This window comes from Cervus canadensis, chromosome 2 (genome assembly GCF_019320065.1).
Source record: "Cervus canadensis isolate Bull #8, Minnesota chromosome 2, ASM1932006v1, whole genome shotgun sequence".
Lineage (NCBI taxonomy): Eukaryota > Metazoa > Chordata > Mammalia > Artiodactyla > Cervidae > Cervus > Cervus canadensis.
Genome location: NC_057387.1, coordinates 24,410,803 through 24,428,647, shown reverse-complemented (window position 1 = coordinate 24,428,647; position 17,845 = coordinate 24,410,803). Strand labels below are relative to the sequence as shown.

General features: G+C 37.0%; 1 protein-coding gene across 1 annotated transcript in view; it reads right to left on the bottom strand.

Annotated features, from left to right (window-relative positions):
• Nucleotides 1–17,845, bottom strand: part of GDAP2 (ganglioside induced differentiation associated protein 2) — a 68,283-nt gene that overhangs the window by 11,656 nt on the left and 38,782 nt on the right. The window contains exons 9-13 of the mRNA XM_043459643.1: nt 16,584–16,660; nt 15,746–15,822; nt 12,831–12,970; nt 12,470–12,524; nt 4,249–4,392 (exon numbers count right to left, since the gene is read on the bottom strand). Of these exons, the coding sequence (XP_043315578.1) occupies nt 4,249–4,392; nt 12,470–12,524; nt 12,831–12,970; nt 15,746–15,822; nt 16,584–16,660 (493 nt within the window). The remainder of the gene's footprint in view (nt 1–4,248; nt 4,393–12,469; nt 12,525–12,830; nt 12,971–15,745; nt 15,823–16,583; nt 16,661–17,845) is intronic.

Here is a 17,845-nt window from a genome sequence, read left to right as displayed (position 1 = left end):
AAACAGTCTGAATTTAAATCCATGTCTATCCAAATCTAAAGCCCAGATTCTTTCGTATTAGACTGTGTTGTCCTGCTGTGTGCTGAATCTTTGAGATAAGAAACAAAAATTCTCCTTGAGGAATTTAATAACCATATTGGCAGAAATGAGCTTCTCCATGACAGGCCTGAGTGGCAAGGCTTTTAACAAGGACAGTTTTTAGGGCATTCAAGATCCCATCACTTCATGGGAAATAGATGGGGAGACAGTGGAAACAGTATCAGACTTTATTTTTGGAGACTCCAAAATCACTGAAGATGGTGACTGCAGCCATGAAATTAAAAGACACTTACTCCTTGGAAGGAAAGTTATGACCAACTTAGATAGCATATTAAAAAGCAGACATTACTTTGCCAACAAAGATCCATCTAGTCAAGGCTGTGATTTTTCCAGTGGTCATGTATGGATGTGAGAGTTGGACTGTGAAGAAGGCTGAGCGCAGAAGAATTGATGCTTTTGAACTGTGGTGTTGGAGAAGACTCGTGAGAGTCCCTTGGACTGCAGGGAGATCCAACCAGTCCATCCTAAAGGAGATCAGTCCTGGGTGTTCATTGGAAGGACTGAAACTGAAGCTGAAACTCCAATACTTTGGCCACCTGATGTGAAGAACTGACTCATTGGAAAAGACCCTGATGTTGGGAGGGATTGGGGGCAGGAGGAGAAGGGGATGATGGAGGATGAGATGGCTGGATGGCATCACTGACTCAATGGACATGAGTTTGAGTAAAGTCCGGGAGTTGGTGACGGACAGGGAGGGCTGGCGTGCCGTGATTCATGGGGTTGCAAGAGTTGGACACAACTGAGCGACTGAACTGAACTGAACTGAAGATCAAGATGGAGAATCAAATGCCAGAATTTTATTGTCAAATGCAGAAAGCAACAAATCAGTGTAAGGGGAAAGTTTTTGACTTTATCTTGGCTAACTTTATCTTAAAAATCAAGACAGTTTTATGGTAGCTGGACTCTAAATTAGATTTATGAGATTTAAGATTCACTTCATGTTATTAAAGTATTTCTTTGACAAGTAACTTTTTTTTAGTAAACTATAAACAAAAAATGCTCAAAGTAAGATAACAATTAGATATGAAGAATGAGGTAGGGTGAAAACAGTACTGCTTGAAAGTATATTTGCATTATAGTTCTGGAGCATTAAATCTATTCAGTCTTAAACACAGTAGGAAGGTAAATGTTATTTGAGTGACTAAGTTAATCCAAAGCTCTGTATTCTTCAGGGCAGACGCTTTGGAGCAGAAATTGATCTGAGACCATAATCAGGAAAACAAAGAGAATAGGAAAACTTTCTTTTTTTAAACTTTCTGACCAGGTAGCAAAAAGATTTAAAAAATTTTTTTGGTAGAACCAAATCAGAAGATTGGCTACATTTTGGGATACTTGGAAAAAAAAATAATGGAAAATTTTTTTAATTTTAGAATTTCCTACCAAGATCTGTTATACTAACCCCACCAGTATCCTCAATATGCACAGATGCTATGCTTAAGATACATACTTGAAGAGAGAAAACCTGAAGTTCAACTAAGAAGAAACGGTTCACAATCCATCTTTAAGATTTCTCCATTTTATTCCACTATGGTATTTTTCTAAGCTTCCTATATCAACATTAAATTGTGATAAAGTAGGAAGGGAAAATCTAATTCTTAATGCCATGAAATAGATCTTTTATATTAGTCTCACACTGTGGAAGAGCCTGCTGAGCAATCAAATATTGCCTCTATTTCTGGAAACAACTGTAAAACTTTGAAGAATTGTGACCAGATAAATCTCTACACTCTCTTCTCTGACTATACGAATGCTGACCAGTTCCCTTTCTGAAATGGTCTCAGTACCATTTTGATCTAGATAGATAAAAATTACCTTCTAATTACCATCAAAAGTGCCTTTTAATCCTATAAAATTTATGTTGTTATTCTAAGTCACATAAGATCCAGAAAAATAGAAGCTGACGGCCAATAATGAACAGTGTATCAAATCTTCACCAAATAAGTAATCTACTATGGGCAAAGCATTCTTGAACATGATAATCAAATTGACCAACAATACACTCATTTCTTTTTCTCTAAGCATATTTTTAATTCTTTCTAGGAAAGGAAAAAAATTTCTTTACAACGAAATATCCAATTTCTAGACCTTCACTTCAGTGTCTCATTTGTTATTCAGTCACTCAGTTCGTAACCCCATAGACTGCAGCATGCCAGGCTTCCCCATCCTTCACTATCTCCCGGATTGTGCTCAAACTGATGTCCATTGAGTTGATGATGCCATCCAATTATCTCATCCTGTGTTGCCCCCTTCTCCTCCCACGCAGCACCTCAAACCTAATGTGTCACACACTTAAGAGACCACCTGTCTCCTCTCTCTGAGCTCCCCAGTGCTACTTCTCCAAACTGCCTCTCTGGTATGGTGGCAATAACATTCTCCAAGTCTTCCAAAGCAGAAATGTTGGCAGTCACCTCAGGCTTCTTTCCTCCTTTATTCCTCCCAGTGGCTGGCTGCTTGGTTACCATAATGCTGGGCATTTTATTCTCTAAAATATCTAATTTTAACTCTCTTAAGATCTTCAAACCTTACCAATATCACTATCACCGCTGACCTCTAGTCTCAAGTCTCCCCTGGCTTTCTCGAATAGCCTCTTACTTGTCTCCTTGCCTATGGTCTTACTCTGTCTAATCCTTCTCTACATGGTTTCTTTAGCCATCTTTCTAAACAGGAACACACGAGTTCTCCATGTACAACACTCTCCACTGACCACAAAGGCACCAAAGGACTGCAGCACAGGATCTAGGGGACCTAGGATCCCCAGGATCTAGGGATGTGCTCTCCGCCAGCTCAGTCCACATCATCTCCTGAACCCTTCTTTTGTTTCTTCTCTCTTCTTATTCCTCTCTTTGGCTTTAGGTATAGAGCACCTAATATTTCAGTTTTAGAAAGCTCTAGCACAGATACAGAGCGATAATCCAGAGATGATGTTACATTGCAGGTTATTTAATTTTGATTAATAAAATTATGTATTAGGCCTGTATTTGATAGATAAAATCTTAAAACAAACAAACAAAAAAACAAAAACCTAAAAGCACATACATGTAAGACAGAAAAAACGAAGCTTGAGGATGGTGCCGATATCTAATGAAAGCCTTCTTTGTGGGCCCTTAGGTATATAGAAAGGGCTCCCCTCGTGGTTCAGTGGTAAAGTCTCTGCCCGCCAGTGCAGGAGATGTGGACTCGGTCCCTGTGTCAGGAAGAACCCACTGCAGTATTCTTGCCTGGAAAATCCGATGGACAGAGAAGCCTGGCAGGCTACAGTCCATAACATCACAACAGTCAGACATGACTGAGCACACATACCTATCACATAAAGGGGACCAGAAATCACAACTGAAGTTGGAGAAATGCTAGAGAAAAAAATGTCTTGTAGAATGTTTACTTTACTATATATATGTTGTACAATAGTTAAGGAAGAATAATTCACTTTAAGCTTAAGATAACCTACAAATATATGCTCTGCTTCATGCCCCAAAAATATGCAACCAGCAACAGTTAAATAAGGCAACTGATAATTGCCTTATTATCACTTGCCTTATTTGGCAAGCATGTTAGACTTTTTTGTTTCGAACTACTAAAGTGAGTGCGAATAACCACAAAGGACTAGAGCTCTGATGAAATTCTAGAGTAGCCATTTCTTAGTGTTTAATAGATTGATATAAGTAACAATGCTAATATTATTGGTTGACACTCTTACAAACATTAACAAATGGAACTTTTAGTAGGGTAAAGACTAAGATAGGCTACTTGGCTTACAATGAATGCTGAAAAATGCTGGATACCAACAGATTCTTCTGGTTCTATTTATGTAGATGAAAAGTCATTTAGTCTTAAAATTAGGCAGAGGTATGTCTCAGAGGTGGTGGAAAACTGACAATACAAGCAAGGATTGGATTTATACCTACAGCAAAAATGTTTCTCACTGAAAAGAGGGGGGAAGGCCCTCTCTTAGAATCAAGCATTTTCCTAAAAATTACCTTAGGAAAAGAATGTCAAAAAAAAAAAAAAAAGTCAAATGATACTATCACATTTACTAAAACACATTAATTGTATTAATGGCATCTTATAATGAAAAGATTATGTGCTTAGACCTGTATTATAAAATAGTTACAATAATATACTAGGTGAGGAAGAATTCCTGGTACTTCTTACCCTGGCATCATATTCAAGGACGAAAGGAGGAAAGTCAATCTGTTCTGGAGAGATGGCAGAAAACAGCTGGTGGAGGCTGTCCACATGGTGGATTTTGTCCTTCAGTCCTGAGACAGAAAAGGTGGTAAAAAACCATGTTGATACCTGATTAATAGAAGAAAAAAAAATGATTTAAGCCAGTGGCAAGAATCAGAAATACACACAGGATCTTGAAAATTTATGCTAGATAAAAACTATTTCAGAACTGAAGTTGCTATCAAAAAAATCTTGTAATAAGCAGTGTTTTTTGAAATGCAGGTTGTACTATGTCACTGAATTATGCAGTAAGTTTAGCGGACTGTGAACAGTATTAGAAACAACAAAAAGAAACATGCTAGCCTACAACTACTAAGGAATGTAGTGAGAATGAGCTCTGTCTCCTGAAGCCTCGGTTTCTGTTATATGTGTGTGTGCTCCGGTGCGTGCAGTGTCTTGTGATGTGATACAATGCGCTTTTTGCTGTGGGCAGTGGTCAAAACCACTACACTCTCTGATGGAATATTGATTCACTGGTACTGTGAAAATGTTTAACATCTCCAAATCTCAGAAACTCTCTCACTTTTTAAAAAATGAGATGGAAACTTTTTGCCAATTTTTGAGACATTCATTTTTCAGTTGACACTCGGCACGCAATCTCTCAAAGTCCATTTTCTGTGGATGCAGAGCCACCCTTGCTCATTTTACTTCACAACATTTAATTTTTCTATGAAAGCTAACCTGCAAAATTTGCTCATTGCAAAAAAAAAAAAAAAAAAGAGAATTCTTGACAGCAAACAATACTGGCATGAACTAGGCAATAGCTAGAACTTACAAATTATTGTTCATCTACCCAAATGGACAATCATAAATAGTCATGTTTACCACAGGCTTGTACAACAGTTCTGTGCGGTAGGTACAATGTTACTGCTATGCCCATTTATAAAAGAAGGTAATCTGTGTACATGAATTCTCGGTGTACTGGTACAGCACACTCCAGGATATAACTGGGTACATTATAAATACACTACATGACACTTTGGGCAATTGCCAATCATTTTGTTAGTTTCTCTTTGACACCCTATCATGTTTTTCAGGGCTTGTTCCAAACCTTTCACATATTCCCAGTTCCTAATGCAAAATACTTTCTTCATGCTTACTTATGAGAAAAAGCACGGACTAACAGAGCCAACACTGAACTTATCCTTATCAGAATCTTGCCCAAACTTCCAGACTTGGGAGAGACCCATCTCCATTTCTCCATGACAGCACCAAACAGATTATCCCATCTATTGAATTCTCACAACCTTATGTTTAAATCTCATGTACAGCACTTATTTCTATTTCACAGGAATATAAACAGTTTCTTATAATTTCCCTAGCACTTGGCAGACAATCATAGAATGGTCTGAAGTTTTAAAAGCTACAGACAGAACCATGCATTCATTGAAAATGAATGAATGAATGGAGATAAGGTCTATTGCATAATGAGGTTTACGACCTGGGTCACCATTTTATTTTGGCTGTACTATGAATGACTGGTATAAGGCCTCAATATTAACATTACCCCCTGCACCCTCACCTTAACAAGTTTATTCGGAGGGTGGTGGAGGGGAGGGGGAGACACTCAGCCTTTCCAGAACAAAGCGAGTTAATAGAAATCAAATTAGGCAGTCATTTAATTACACACCAATCCCCAGTTTTTTTACATCTTTTTTTTTTTTTTTAAATACAAGCTGTTATATACCTAACTGATATAAACTGCTGCAAACTAGATGAGTGAAAATTCTAGATTAGGATACAACTAGCCAAGAGTTAGCTGATAAATTAGTAAGAGCTACAGAGACACCATGGAGATTTTAGAGATCCTAGGAAGAGTTCAAGAGAATAAGACTGCAGAGTCAGAACAGAGAAGTATCTCAAGGATGTGTTAGGAGACGCATTTGCACAAGGAATCTACTAAGTTCTGGGAACCTACTAAGTTCTAAGCACTGTGCATAGCTGTCAGCAACACAGGGCAACGGAGACATGGCCATTCCTCTAATGAGGAATTAGATTCCTGTAAAGGAGCCAGCTCATAAGCAGAATAATGATCTCCTAAGGCAAAAAAAAAAAAACTAAATGCAATGAATGGTTCAAAGACATATACAACTACATATCCTAGGCAAGGCACTGTGCTACTTGGATAAAAGTATAAAATTATGGAGCCAGAAGAAACTACACAGGGAACTCGTGTTCCATGGTCTCTTACCTCAGGACATTTTCACATGCTGCTTTGTTTACTCCTAAACCCCTTTTCTTCAATTCTTTGCCTGGTGAAAAACTGTCCTTCAGAGCTCAGGTCTGAATTTACCTCTGTGAGAAAGCTTTCACTGACCACCCTCCACCCAAAGTGCAAGACGCAGCTTTCCTTAAGAGTTCCAACAACACCATGTTACTCATATTACCGTGTAACTGACATTCTCTGTGGTAGTAGCCGATTCTTTCAACCAATTCCCCCTGTGGGGACTGTCTCCTTCAACACTGTATTTATAGGGTCTAATCAAAGCCCAACATGAAAAGTAAGGAATTCAACATATGTTGAAAGAAATAACAAAGAGTTTCTGGACTCACTACTTTACTATGTAGAGATGGTCTAATAGTCCTCCATTCTATAATAAAAACAAATGTACTTCAATCTGGGCCCAGTCTCTTCATCTACAAAATGAGGAAATTATACCTGAATGATTTTTAAAGTCCCTCTTAGTTATACAGTTCTTTGAAAGGACTCGTCTACACTGCACATACTGACATGGTAAGGGATGGTGGTAAATTCAAAGAGAAGGCTGGGTTTAGGAAGAATGGGCAGTGATCATATACACTCAGTATTTGAAGGTCAAACATTTCTCCATTGCATTTTTTCCTCATTACCTCCCTTACATTCTTCAGGCGTTAATAAGAGAATGTTACTCAAAGCAGACAGAAGTTGAAACTTAGTTAAAAGTTTTCTGTCAGGGAGACCCAAGAGCATTGTCTTCAGTTTTTTGTTTTTTTTTTTATAAAGCTCGGCTTTTAATTTTCAATTCAGTTCAGTTTAGTAGCTCAGTTGTGTCTAACTCTTTGCAACCTCATGGACTGCAGCATGCAAGGCCTCCCTGTCCATCCCAACTCCCAGAGTTTACTCAAACTCATGTCCATTGAGTCGGTGATGCCATCCAATCATCTCATCCTCTGCCGTCCCCTTCTCCTCCCACCTTCAATCTTTCCCGGCATCAGGGTCTTTTCAAATGAGTCAGTTCTTCCCATCAGGTGGCCAAAGTATTGGAGTTTCAGCTTCAGCATCAGCCCTTCCAATGAATATTCAGGGCTGATTTCCTTCAGGACGGACTGGTTGGATCTCTCTGCTGTCCAAGGGACTCTCAAGGAGCAGTGGCACAGAGGCGTGAGTCAGTGGTGGCCTGCTGCAGGGTCAGGGGCACCGAGTGTAGCAGTGCTGCATGGGACCTTTTGAAGGAGGTCGCCATTCTTTTCATTACCTCCACCATAGTTTGGCCTCAGGTCAATTAACAGGGAGGGAACACAGCCCTGCCCTTCAACAGAAAATTGGATTAAAGATTTACTGAGCATCCGCCCTTTAGAACAAGACCCAGTTTCCCCCTCAGTCAGTCTCTCCCATCAGGAAGCTTCCATAAGCCTCTTATCCTTCTCCATCAGAGGTCAGACAGACTGAAAACCACAATCACAGAAAACTAGCCAGTCTGATCACATGGACCACAGCCTTGTCTAACTCAATGAAACTATGAGCCATGCTGTGTAGGGCCACCCAAGATGGATGGGTCATGGTGGAGAGTTCTGACAAAACGTGGTCCACTGGAGAAGGGAATGGCAAGCCATTTCAGTATTCTTGCCTTGAGAACCCCATGAACAGTAATTTTCAATTACTTATAACATAAGTCATACATATACATTTATTTAGGTAAACTTCCATTACTCAGTATCTACTATTTTAAAAAACTGAAGAAATCTTTCCAGGTAAGAATACTGGAGTGGGTAGCCATTCCCTTCTTGAAGTTTTTTCTTCCCGACCCAGGGATTGAACCTAGGTCTTCCAAACATGGAGGCAGATTCTTTACCATCTGAGCCACCTGGGAAGCCCAAAGAAAACTAAACATTTGAAAAAAAGACTCCTGGAATATTCTGTGAATTCCAGAAATTCTTTCACCCAATCATTCACAAGTGCAGAGCCAAGAACATGGGATCACAAAACAACATAAACTAGGAAAAGATTGTTCACATGTGTGCTCTTAAGTGATCTAATAAAGCCAGAGTCAACAGTGGGTTTAAATATTATTAGTTTGCGTTCTATTAGGAAATATCAAAAAAGAAAGAGAGTGGTGATTTATACGAGCAGTCAATTTATTATCACTTTGGGTGGAGTGCACTGGAAAAGATCTGAGAAGTACGGAAATCAGAAGAGTGTGATTCAATTGTTTTATTATCTCTTGATTTCTTTTCATCTCATTCTTTTATAATTACAACCACTCCATTTACAGTTTTTGACTTAGTATAAAATAATGGTGGATTTCTTTACATATGAGCTTTATTCTCTCAGTCCTCCAAAGGTTTCTCCATGCCAAAATATTATGGAAAGGTAACATAATGGTTCTTACTTCATACATTTTCCCTTCAGTCTCTGCCCAACCTGTCATTTGCACAGACTCCTACATGAAGCAGTTCTAGTGACAGCCAAAGCGAGTGGCTCTAACACTGAAACTTCTGGTAATGTTTATCCACTGATGTCACAGTGAGGGAAGGATAGCTGTTCACTGACTCTCGTGTGGGGGAGGAGAGGCTAAGTCAGATCTTAGCAAACAGTGGCTATATATTTTCATGTCTGGTGAATTCACAAAGAAATACTCTTTAGATAAGTTTGAATTTGTGATAGAAGTAAAAAACAATTTTGACCATTGAAAAAATTATGAAAATGTTCCAGCATTTACCAAAGTTGAAAGAATTTTACAAAGAACATAGGTACAGAAACCACTCAGACAATCATTAACATTTTCCTTAAGTTTTCTTTTTCTAAATTGTTTTTTTATTAGTTCTGTCATTCATAATAAATTAATAGGATTCAACTTTTTCTAGCTTTATGAACTGAGGACCACAAAAACATCTTTTAAATTTTAGCCATTCCAATAGGAATGTAATATCTCACGTTGCTTTCATTTGTACTTTTCTAATAACTAATTCTGCTTGACATCTTTTCATCTGCTTACTTGCCATCTGTATGTCTTCTGGTGAAGCCAGATTTCTGTACAAATCTTCTATTTCTAAACTGTTTCCTTATTACTTAGAGATTTCTTTATATATTCAAAAGAAAAGGCCTTTATTAGATAAATGTTTAATTTACAAAGATTTTCTCTTAGGCTGCAGTTGATCTTTTCATTCTCTTAACTATCTTCAAAAGAGCAGAAGTTTTTAATTTTAATAAAGTTCAATTTCTTTTATAGATTATGCTTTTGGTGTTAATTTAAGAAATAACTTGCTTTACTCAAGGTCACACAAATCTTTTTCTCTTATACTTTCTTCTAGAAGTTTAAAAAGTTTTATGTTTTACATTTAGGTTCTTGATTCATTCTCAGTTAACTTTGTACATGATGCAAGTCACAGATCAAAGTTTATTTTTTTTGCATACTGATATCCAATTGTTCCAATATCATTTGTTGAAGAGACTATCCTTTTTCCACTGACCCAACTTTGCACTTTTGAAAAAGATCAGTTACACATATATATGTGAATCTATTTCTGGGTTCTTAATTCTGCTCTGTTGATCAATTTGTCTACCTTCATGCCAATACCTCACTGTCTTGAGTATTGCAGCTTTAGAATTAGCACTGAAAGCAGATAGTGTTGGTCCTCCAACCTTGTTCTTTTCCTGAGTTGTTTTGGCTATTTTAGATTTTTTGCATTTATTTTAATTGGTCAATTTCTACCAAAAAAAAAAAAAAGCTTCCTGAAATTTTGGTTAGGACTGAACTGAATCTATAGCTTCAGCAAGAAATGACAATTTAACAATATTAAACTTTCTAATCCATAAAGACCCAGAGGGATGGGATGGGGAGGGAGGTGGGAGGGGGGATCAGGATGGGGAACACATGTAAATCCATGGCTGATTCATGTCAATGTATGGCAAAAACCACTACAATATTGTAAAGTAATTAGCCTCCAACTAATAAAAATAAATGGAAAAAAAAACCCCTAAATACAGTATATGTCTTCATTTATTTAGTTCTGTTTTAATGTACGTCATCAATATTTTACAGCACACAGTGGGCTACAGTCCATTGGGTCACAAAGAGTCAGACACACCCGAGCAACTACTACTACTACTGTTACTAACTTGTACAGTGTATGAGTCTTGCACATTTTCTGTCATAGTTATCATTATGTACTTAATATTTTTGATGTTGGTGTAAATTATAATGCTTTTTAAATTTCAAATTGTTTCTAATATGGATAATAGATTTCTGAATATTGATCTTAAACCCTGAAAATTTGCTAAAAAGTTACTCATTAACTCTAGTATTAATAGCTTTTCTGAGGATACTACACGGTTTTCTACATAGATAATCATGTCATCTGTCAATCAAGACAGTTTTATTTACTCCTTTCTAAATTGAGATGCTTTTTGTCCTTTTTCTTGCCATATTGCACTGGCTAGAACCTCTAGTACAATTCTGAGTACAAGTGGGAAATAGCAGGCATTCTTGCAAAGGCATACTAAAAATCAAGCTAATCCTTCTGTGTATCTCCATTTAAGAAAAAATTTCAGTAGCTACTGGATGAATAAAAAAGAAAATGGATGATGAAATTTTGGGAAATAGTCAAGCATTACTTCCGTGCTATAGAAAAAAAAAATAAGTCACCTGCTGAACATAATGAAATTAACTTTTAATTAATTAACTTTTCCCAAGTTAATAGAATACTATCTGGTAAGACTATGTAGTCAGAAGTCAATTGAAAGAAGAGCAGGAAGGACAATTATAAGTGATTTAACTGACTCCTCACAAATTTTACGTTTTTAAATAAAGCCTGACCAAGCAGTGCTCCCATAAGCGTAGCACTTAATACTGTGCTGTTCTAACACTGAGGAACCAAAAGGAAATTTGCAACTTTAAAAAGAATTATTTAAAACACTTCATGCAAAATTTAAAGATGGTATTTCAACGAGAAACAACAATTTTGTACACAGTGACAAATTTCCTAAAGTGGAAAACATTCTCACCAAAGTCTTCACTCAGTCATGAAATATAATGAGGACTTTTCCTATTTACCTTACTTAATTTCTCTACAGCACTTTAAAATAATAACTATTTCTACCATCTCTGATGCTTTGCCCATCCACTGGCTTCCACAGCATTAGTCAACCTTGGTTATCCTGTTGCTTTTTTGATTACTTCTTGGTCTCCTTCCCTGACCCCAGTGCTCTGTCTTCAGCTGTTGTCTTTGGTCTAAGTCTGTGATTTTATTCATTAACACTTTTAAAGAGTTAAAACTCTATTTACTTGATGATGACTCTCAAAATTTATATTCAAATCCACGACTGCTATATCTGATGACTTGTAGGAGTACCTACTAGTGGCAGGATTGGTCAGAGAGGTTTCTTTTTTCATTTTTTTACATGAAGTAATTGTTGAGCTGAGATCTGAAGGATAAAATAGGAATTAGCCAGGAACAGGGGCAGGAAAAAGCCCAGATTAACTAAGAGCTGTGCTTAGCCGCTCAGTCATGTCCGACCTCTTTGCAACCCCATGGACTGTAGCCCACCACGTTTCTCTGTCCATGGGGATTCTCCAGGCAAAAATACTCAAGTGGGTTGTCATGCCATCCTTCAGGGGATCTTTTGAACCCAGGGATCGAACCCAGGTCTCCTGCATTGTAGGCGGATTCTTTATCATCTGAGCCATCAGGTAAGCCCAAACAAAGAGCACAGAGAAGCAAGCAAGGACAGGGGCTAATGGCTTGTAAAGGTCACTGACAAAGATATCCGAGTTACACGGGACCAAAGCATTAGGACCACAACTCGAGATCACTTAAAAATGAAGGGTAAACAAGGAAATTAGCAGTCACAACAGTAACAGCAAGAATTAAGATGACAAAATATATCTTAATCCGCAGGTATGTAGTGCACTTAACTTCGAGATTTAGCAGAAAGAAGAATACCTACCTTTGAACGAAATGTTGGATGAACAAAATAAACAGCCTTCAAATTCCTCTTGTACCTGATTCAAAACAAACCAAAAAAAGGGTCAGTATAAGCCATGCCTAAAACCAATCAACATTAAGAACAATTAACTCTTTCTCCAGGAGTTTAGAAGCAGGAAAAAGTTTACATATGAATTTACTCTGATACAAAATAAATTGGAATTAAGGGGAGCCTCCCATTATTAAAATATCCAATCTATATATTATAAAAATCTGTTATATGAACTATCCCTTCACAGAATACACCACAATGTTTGCTACTGCTCAATACTAGGAAAGGAAAAAGCTATTGTCCCCCTTCAAAATTTGAGAAAGTAACTAACTTGACATCAACCACATCATAGAGTTTCTTCAGGAAGTCTGAGTCCAGGTGATTGTATTCGCTGGTCAGTGTGTGAAAATACACTAATACATATTCCTTCACAGCAATGTGGTCCATTACATGGATAAAATATAAGAGAGCCTAGAAGAAAAAGGAATAAAAGCAATGATCATTTTGTATAGTAGTCTATTTCACAATGCATGTGTGCTCAGTTGGGTCTAATTCTCTGCGATCCCATGGACTATAGCCTGCCAGGCTCCTCTGTCCATGGGATTTTCTAGGCAAGAATATTGAAGTGGGTTGCCATTTCTTACTCCAGGGGATCTTCCTGACCCAGGGATCGAACCTACATCTCTTGTATCTCCTCCACTGGCAGATGGATTCTTTTACCAATGTGCCACCTGAAGCCAAGAGAGAGAAAAAACCCAGGAGCTTAATCTAATCTATGCTCCAGACACTGCAGACATCAAGAACAAGTATCTCTTCAAAAAGATCTTCCCATATAGTTCCCATAAGGCTATGGTACGTTCCCTTTCTGTCCTAAGTGATGGAAGAGAATATCTCGATCCTCTCAAATGAGCTCTGTGTATATACAAAAGAGCTCTTCAGTCAACTACCAGGTCTTTTCTCTCTGGGATAATGATTTCAAACTATTAGAGAATTTCTAGACGTTTAATCATTCTTGAAGGTTCTACCTGAATTCAGTGACAAGTCTTTGCAGTCTCCACTGGGATACGGACTCATGTCTCACATGGTTCACTTTGAGGGCTAATCTGCTCAGTATCTTTAACACTGAACTGAATGAGGAAAATGAGAACAGGTTCAGTGAGCAGAAGGCAGTGGGCTGGGCAGCACTTCTGCTCTGACTCAAACTTAATGAGAGCTGGATCAGTTAGAAAAGTATGCCATTACAAGGAGGATGAAATTTAAGAGAAACATTAAGTACAAAGCAGAGATACAACGTGGGCAGGGCCAGCATGACCCACCGGGGTAGCTGTAAACAATGACACACAGGACGCTAAGAGGCAGCAACGGAAGGATTACTATCAAGCAGGCTACTTCCCCATTTTTGCCTCAGGGCAGTCCTTGGCATTCACATGAATGGACTACTAAGGATTAGTTAGCATGGGTTCAACTGCTACCAGAGCAGACAGAGGAGAGCACTAAGGAAACACATTTTATTTCCAGTCGTTGGCTGGTTTGGACCTCAAGATATAAATGAAATGATATATCACAAACATTCAGAACACCATGCAGATACACATCAGAATCAAAGGGGTTCACACTTTTATTGGTATGAATCACATTATTAACGCTGTGAATAAATGTCATACTGATTATTATAAATAGTTGAGTGTTTAAGGGGTGTGTGTGTGTATGTGTGTGTTTATTATTTCTGCTCTTACTAGACTGCTTCTGGTCCTTTTCCTGGCCACTTACCACCTCCTGCCCAGGGCAATTAAGATATCCATTTTCAGCTTAAAATTTTCCATCTTTGACTTAAATTTTTTCATTTATAAAGAAGTATAGCCACATGACAGAAAAATATAGAAAACAAATTCTCCCTAAAACTATGAAATCCATTTTAAGATACTGACTTCCAGCTTTTACCTTTATATTTAAACTTCTGTCCTGCTCCCCTTGCCCAAACAAATTCTCCCTAAAACTATGAAATCCATTTTAAGATACTGACTTCCAGTTTTTACCTTTATATTACTTCTGTCCTGCTCCCCTCGCCCAAAAAAAGGTCAATGTATACACACTGTGTAACACTTTTTCTTCTATTGATACTATATCATAAACATTTCTCTATAGTACATAACTCTATAACCATAATTTTTTCAGGGTCACAGAGCATTCCATTTATGGATGCAAAATAATTAACTTAACAGAATTTGTTATTTTGTGTCACAAATGAGCCTGTAAGTAACATGCCAGATCCAAGGCTTTCACAATTTTTTCTTTCATCTAAACACCAGGGACCAGGTGTAATCATCTGCTTTCGCACAATGGTGTTTTATCTTAAAACTGTATGCAGCTTTTACATTTTTAAGTACTTTTTTTTTTTTTACTATGGTTAAAAATTATTTATTAAAGGGAGTCTCTTCCTTTGCAGTCAGTTTCTATTACAACTGATGTTCTAGGATGATTTATGTATTTATCCTTTGGATTTGACTGTCCCTTGCCCAAGTATTCCACAATTTGGGCAGTTTCTTGGCCTATAGCTATTTTCATTCCTAGGATTACTTCCTTAGTAGTTAGTACAAATTCTCAGAAATGAAATTACTAGGTCACTTTGATAGTTTTAATTAATCTTTGATGACAATGATTATTATTTAAAAGTAATGGCTAAAAAATTAAAAATAAAAGTAATGGCTAATTTTGAAGGTGAAAAAAGATACCTCATTTTAATTCATTTTTTTTTCACTATTAATCAGGTTGAACATTTTCTTATTTACTAGTAATATGATTTCTTCTGCTATGAATCATCAGTTTCTGTCCTTTATCTTCAAAAGAAGGGATTACGAAATGATGATATCTTGGGTTAACTACATCTCTGGTTTCTTCTCTTCAAATAGATTCTCAAAAGTTTATGTTTCTTTTTTCAAGAAAGGCAGATAATACAGAATGAGTCCAACCAAAATCTTACCATTTACGTCATGTCTGAAACACAGTAGCTGAGTTTTTAAGAGATCACATTGTGGCATTTCGGTATTCTGCTTCTCCTAGAACACAAGTCCAGACCCCTGACTGACTGAAATGCTATGTGCCAACTTGTAGAACCAGGGCTGCTACTCAGTCACAGACACGCAACTCTGTCTCATCTCATACTCTAAGCCCTGATTCCAAATTCATGCCCTACTTATTTTTTTTAAATCAATGTTATTTATAAAACAAGGCCTTTTTACGGCTTACCTTGTCCATATCTATCAACGTTACAGGAATGTTTCTTCCGACTACCACCATCACCGTGCGACCACAGTTATCCACACCTACAAACAGGAAATGTAATCAACACCCAGAAACTTCATTCCAAGGGTATTATTTGTCCTGGGCTCTGACCTTATAAAACTATTCTACACAAATGTAAAAGAGTAAAAACTGGGAACATAAGCTTTTCAAATTTCGTCTTTGGATTTCTTTCACTATGTGGAAAACCACTTTTTAATTTTTTTCAGCTTCATGAAGTTTTGATGACTGCCCTTGCTTTTAAGGTAAGCCCTGTTACAGGTTTTAAATCTGGGGAAACCAAAGGTAAGGTCACAGGGTAAAGATCATTTTATAAATAGCTTTCTATTTAAGTTAACTACAACTTTTAATAACATTAGTGATCTAAGAAAAACTAAATGGAACTCACATCTGAAAATTAACAAGCACTGTCTGGAAAAGAAATATAAAGGGGGAATCTGATAACTTTCACTGTCTCTGTTATATATTTATGTAAGGTTTGAATTCTGTATAAAGAGATTATGGTACTTTAAAACTAGAAAAAAAATTTATAAGACACAAAAAAGGAAGAAAAAGGAGAAGAAATGAAGTTCGCCAATATAGAATAACTAGCTGAAAATCTTATAGGTTGATTATGATATTTTCAACATATTGGTGATGAGTAAAATCTATCTTTATTGTACCAAAAAAAAAATCTATATATAGACAAAATGGGCAAAATCAGAGAAGAATGAAGTCCATAATAGCATGCCAAATAATGTCTTTTAATCAGTAAAAGAATAAGTTACTATGTCCTTAAGCTCACCTGTTTGGTATAAGGCTTTTAGAGAAGCAATATCAGATAGATCCTCAGATCTTGCTTGACACAACCAGCGATTATAACTAGAGAAATAAAGGATATGATAATTATAATAAACAGTTGTAAACCTATAAATGAGACCTATTTTTAGCTTAAAGAATGTTTTATTATAATGAGGAAGGAGTTAAAGAGGCTGTTCACTATGCTGAATCTCTGTTATTAAAAAACAAAACAAATGAGTTAGTGAGAAAGGAAGATGTTCACACCAGACGACTTAAAAAGCTTAAAGCAATAGCAGTTTTCCACAAGAAATGTTCAACGAAGACTTACTGACTGCTTATTTCACGAGAGGTATTGAGAATACTCTAGTGAATAGACATGGTCAGACACTCAAGGAATTTACTTTTCAGAAGAAAAACAGCTAAGTGTTGTACATGTTTTGCCAGATCACAAAGAAACTACGTAAATTTTTTCTGGGAAGTCCAGGCTAATTTAATGACTAATTACACTAGCTCTACTGATACTCCATATACCAGATCATAGAGATTGCATTTTGGCTTTGGCTAAGAGAATGTTAAAATCGGAAAAAACATTAAAAATCTCAAAGAGCTTTTAGGCTCTGAAGCTTTTAGGTCTCATTTAGCAACATCCTACAACATTAAAAACAACAACAACAAGAAAACTAAACCAAGAGAGCAGATATTTGGGTTCTCATCTCACCACTTTCTGTGCAACCTTAGTAAAGACACCTCAGCTCTATGGACCTCAGTTTCCTGATCTGCAAAACAGTGTTTCTGCAGAACACCCTTCAGCTATAAAACCACACAACTAAGGATATTTAAAAGGAAGTCTATTACACAGGGATTGTAATCAACAAGCAATATGCCCGGTAGTTTCATGGAAATTGTTGCTTGTGAAAAATAAACTTAGTATTGGGAATTCCCTGGCAGTCCAGTGTTTAGGACTCTGTGCTAGATTCCTGGTCTGGGAATGTAGATTCCACAAGCCACGCAGCATGGCCAAACATTTTTTAAAAGCTGGAAGAAAAAAAAAAACCAACCACTTAGTATTGCACAGTTCTATAGTCTGCCTTTTTAAATTTAGAAACATATCCACCTGTGCTAACTTAATTTAAAGTCAACAGCTTTTAATGTTAGTTTAAGATATAATGTGCAAGTCAAGAAAGGATCTATGTTTATTTTAGTTCTCCCTATTCATACATACAATTCCATATTTTCAGACAGAGCTATTTCCCAGGTTATTTACAC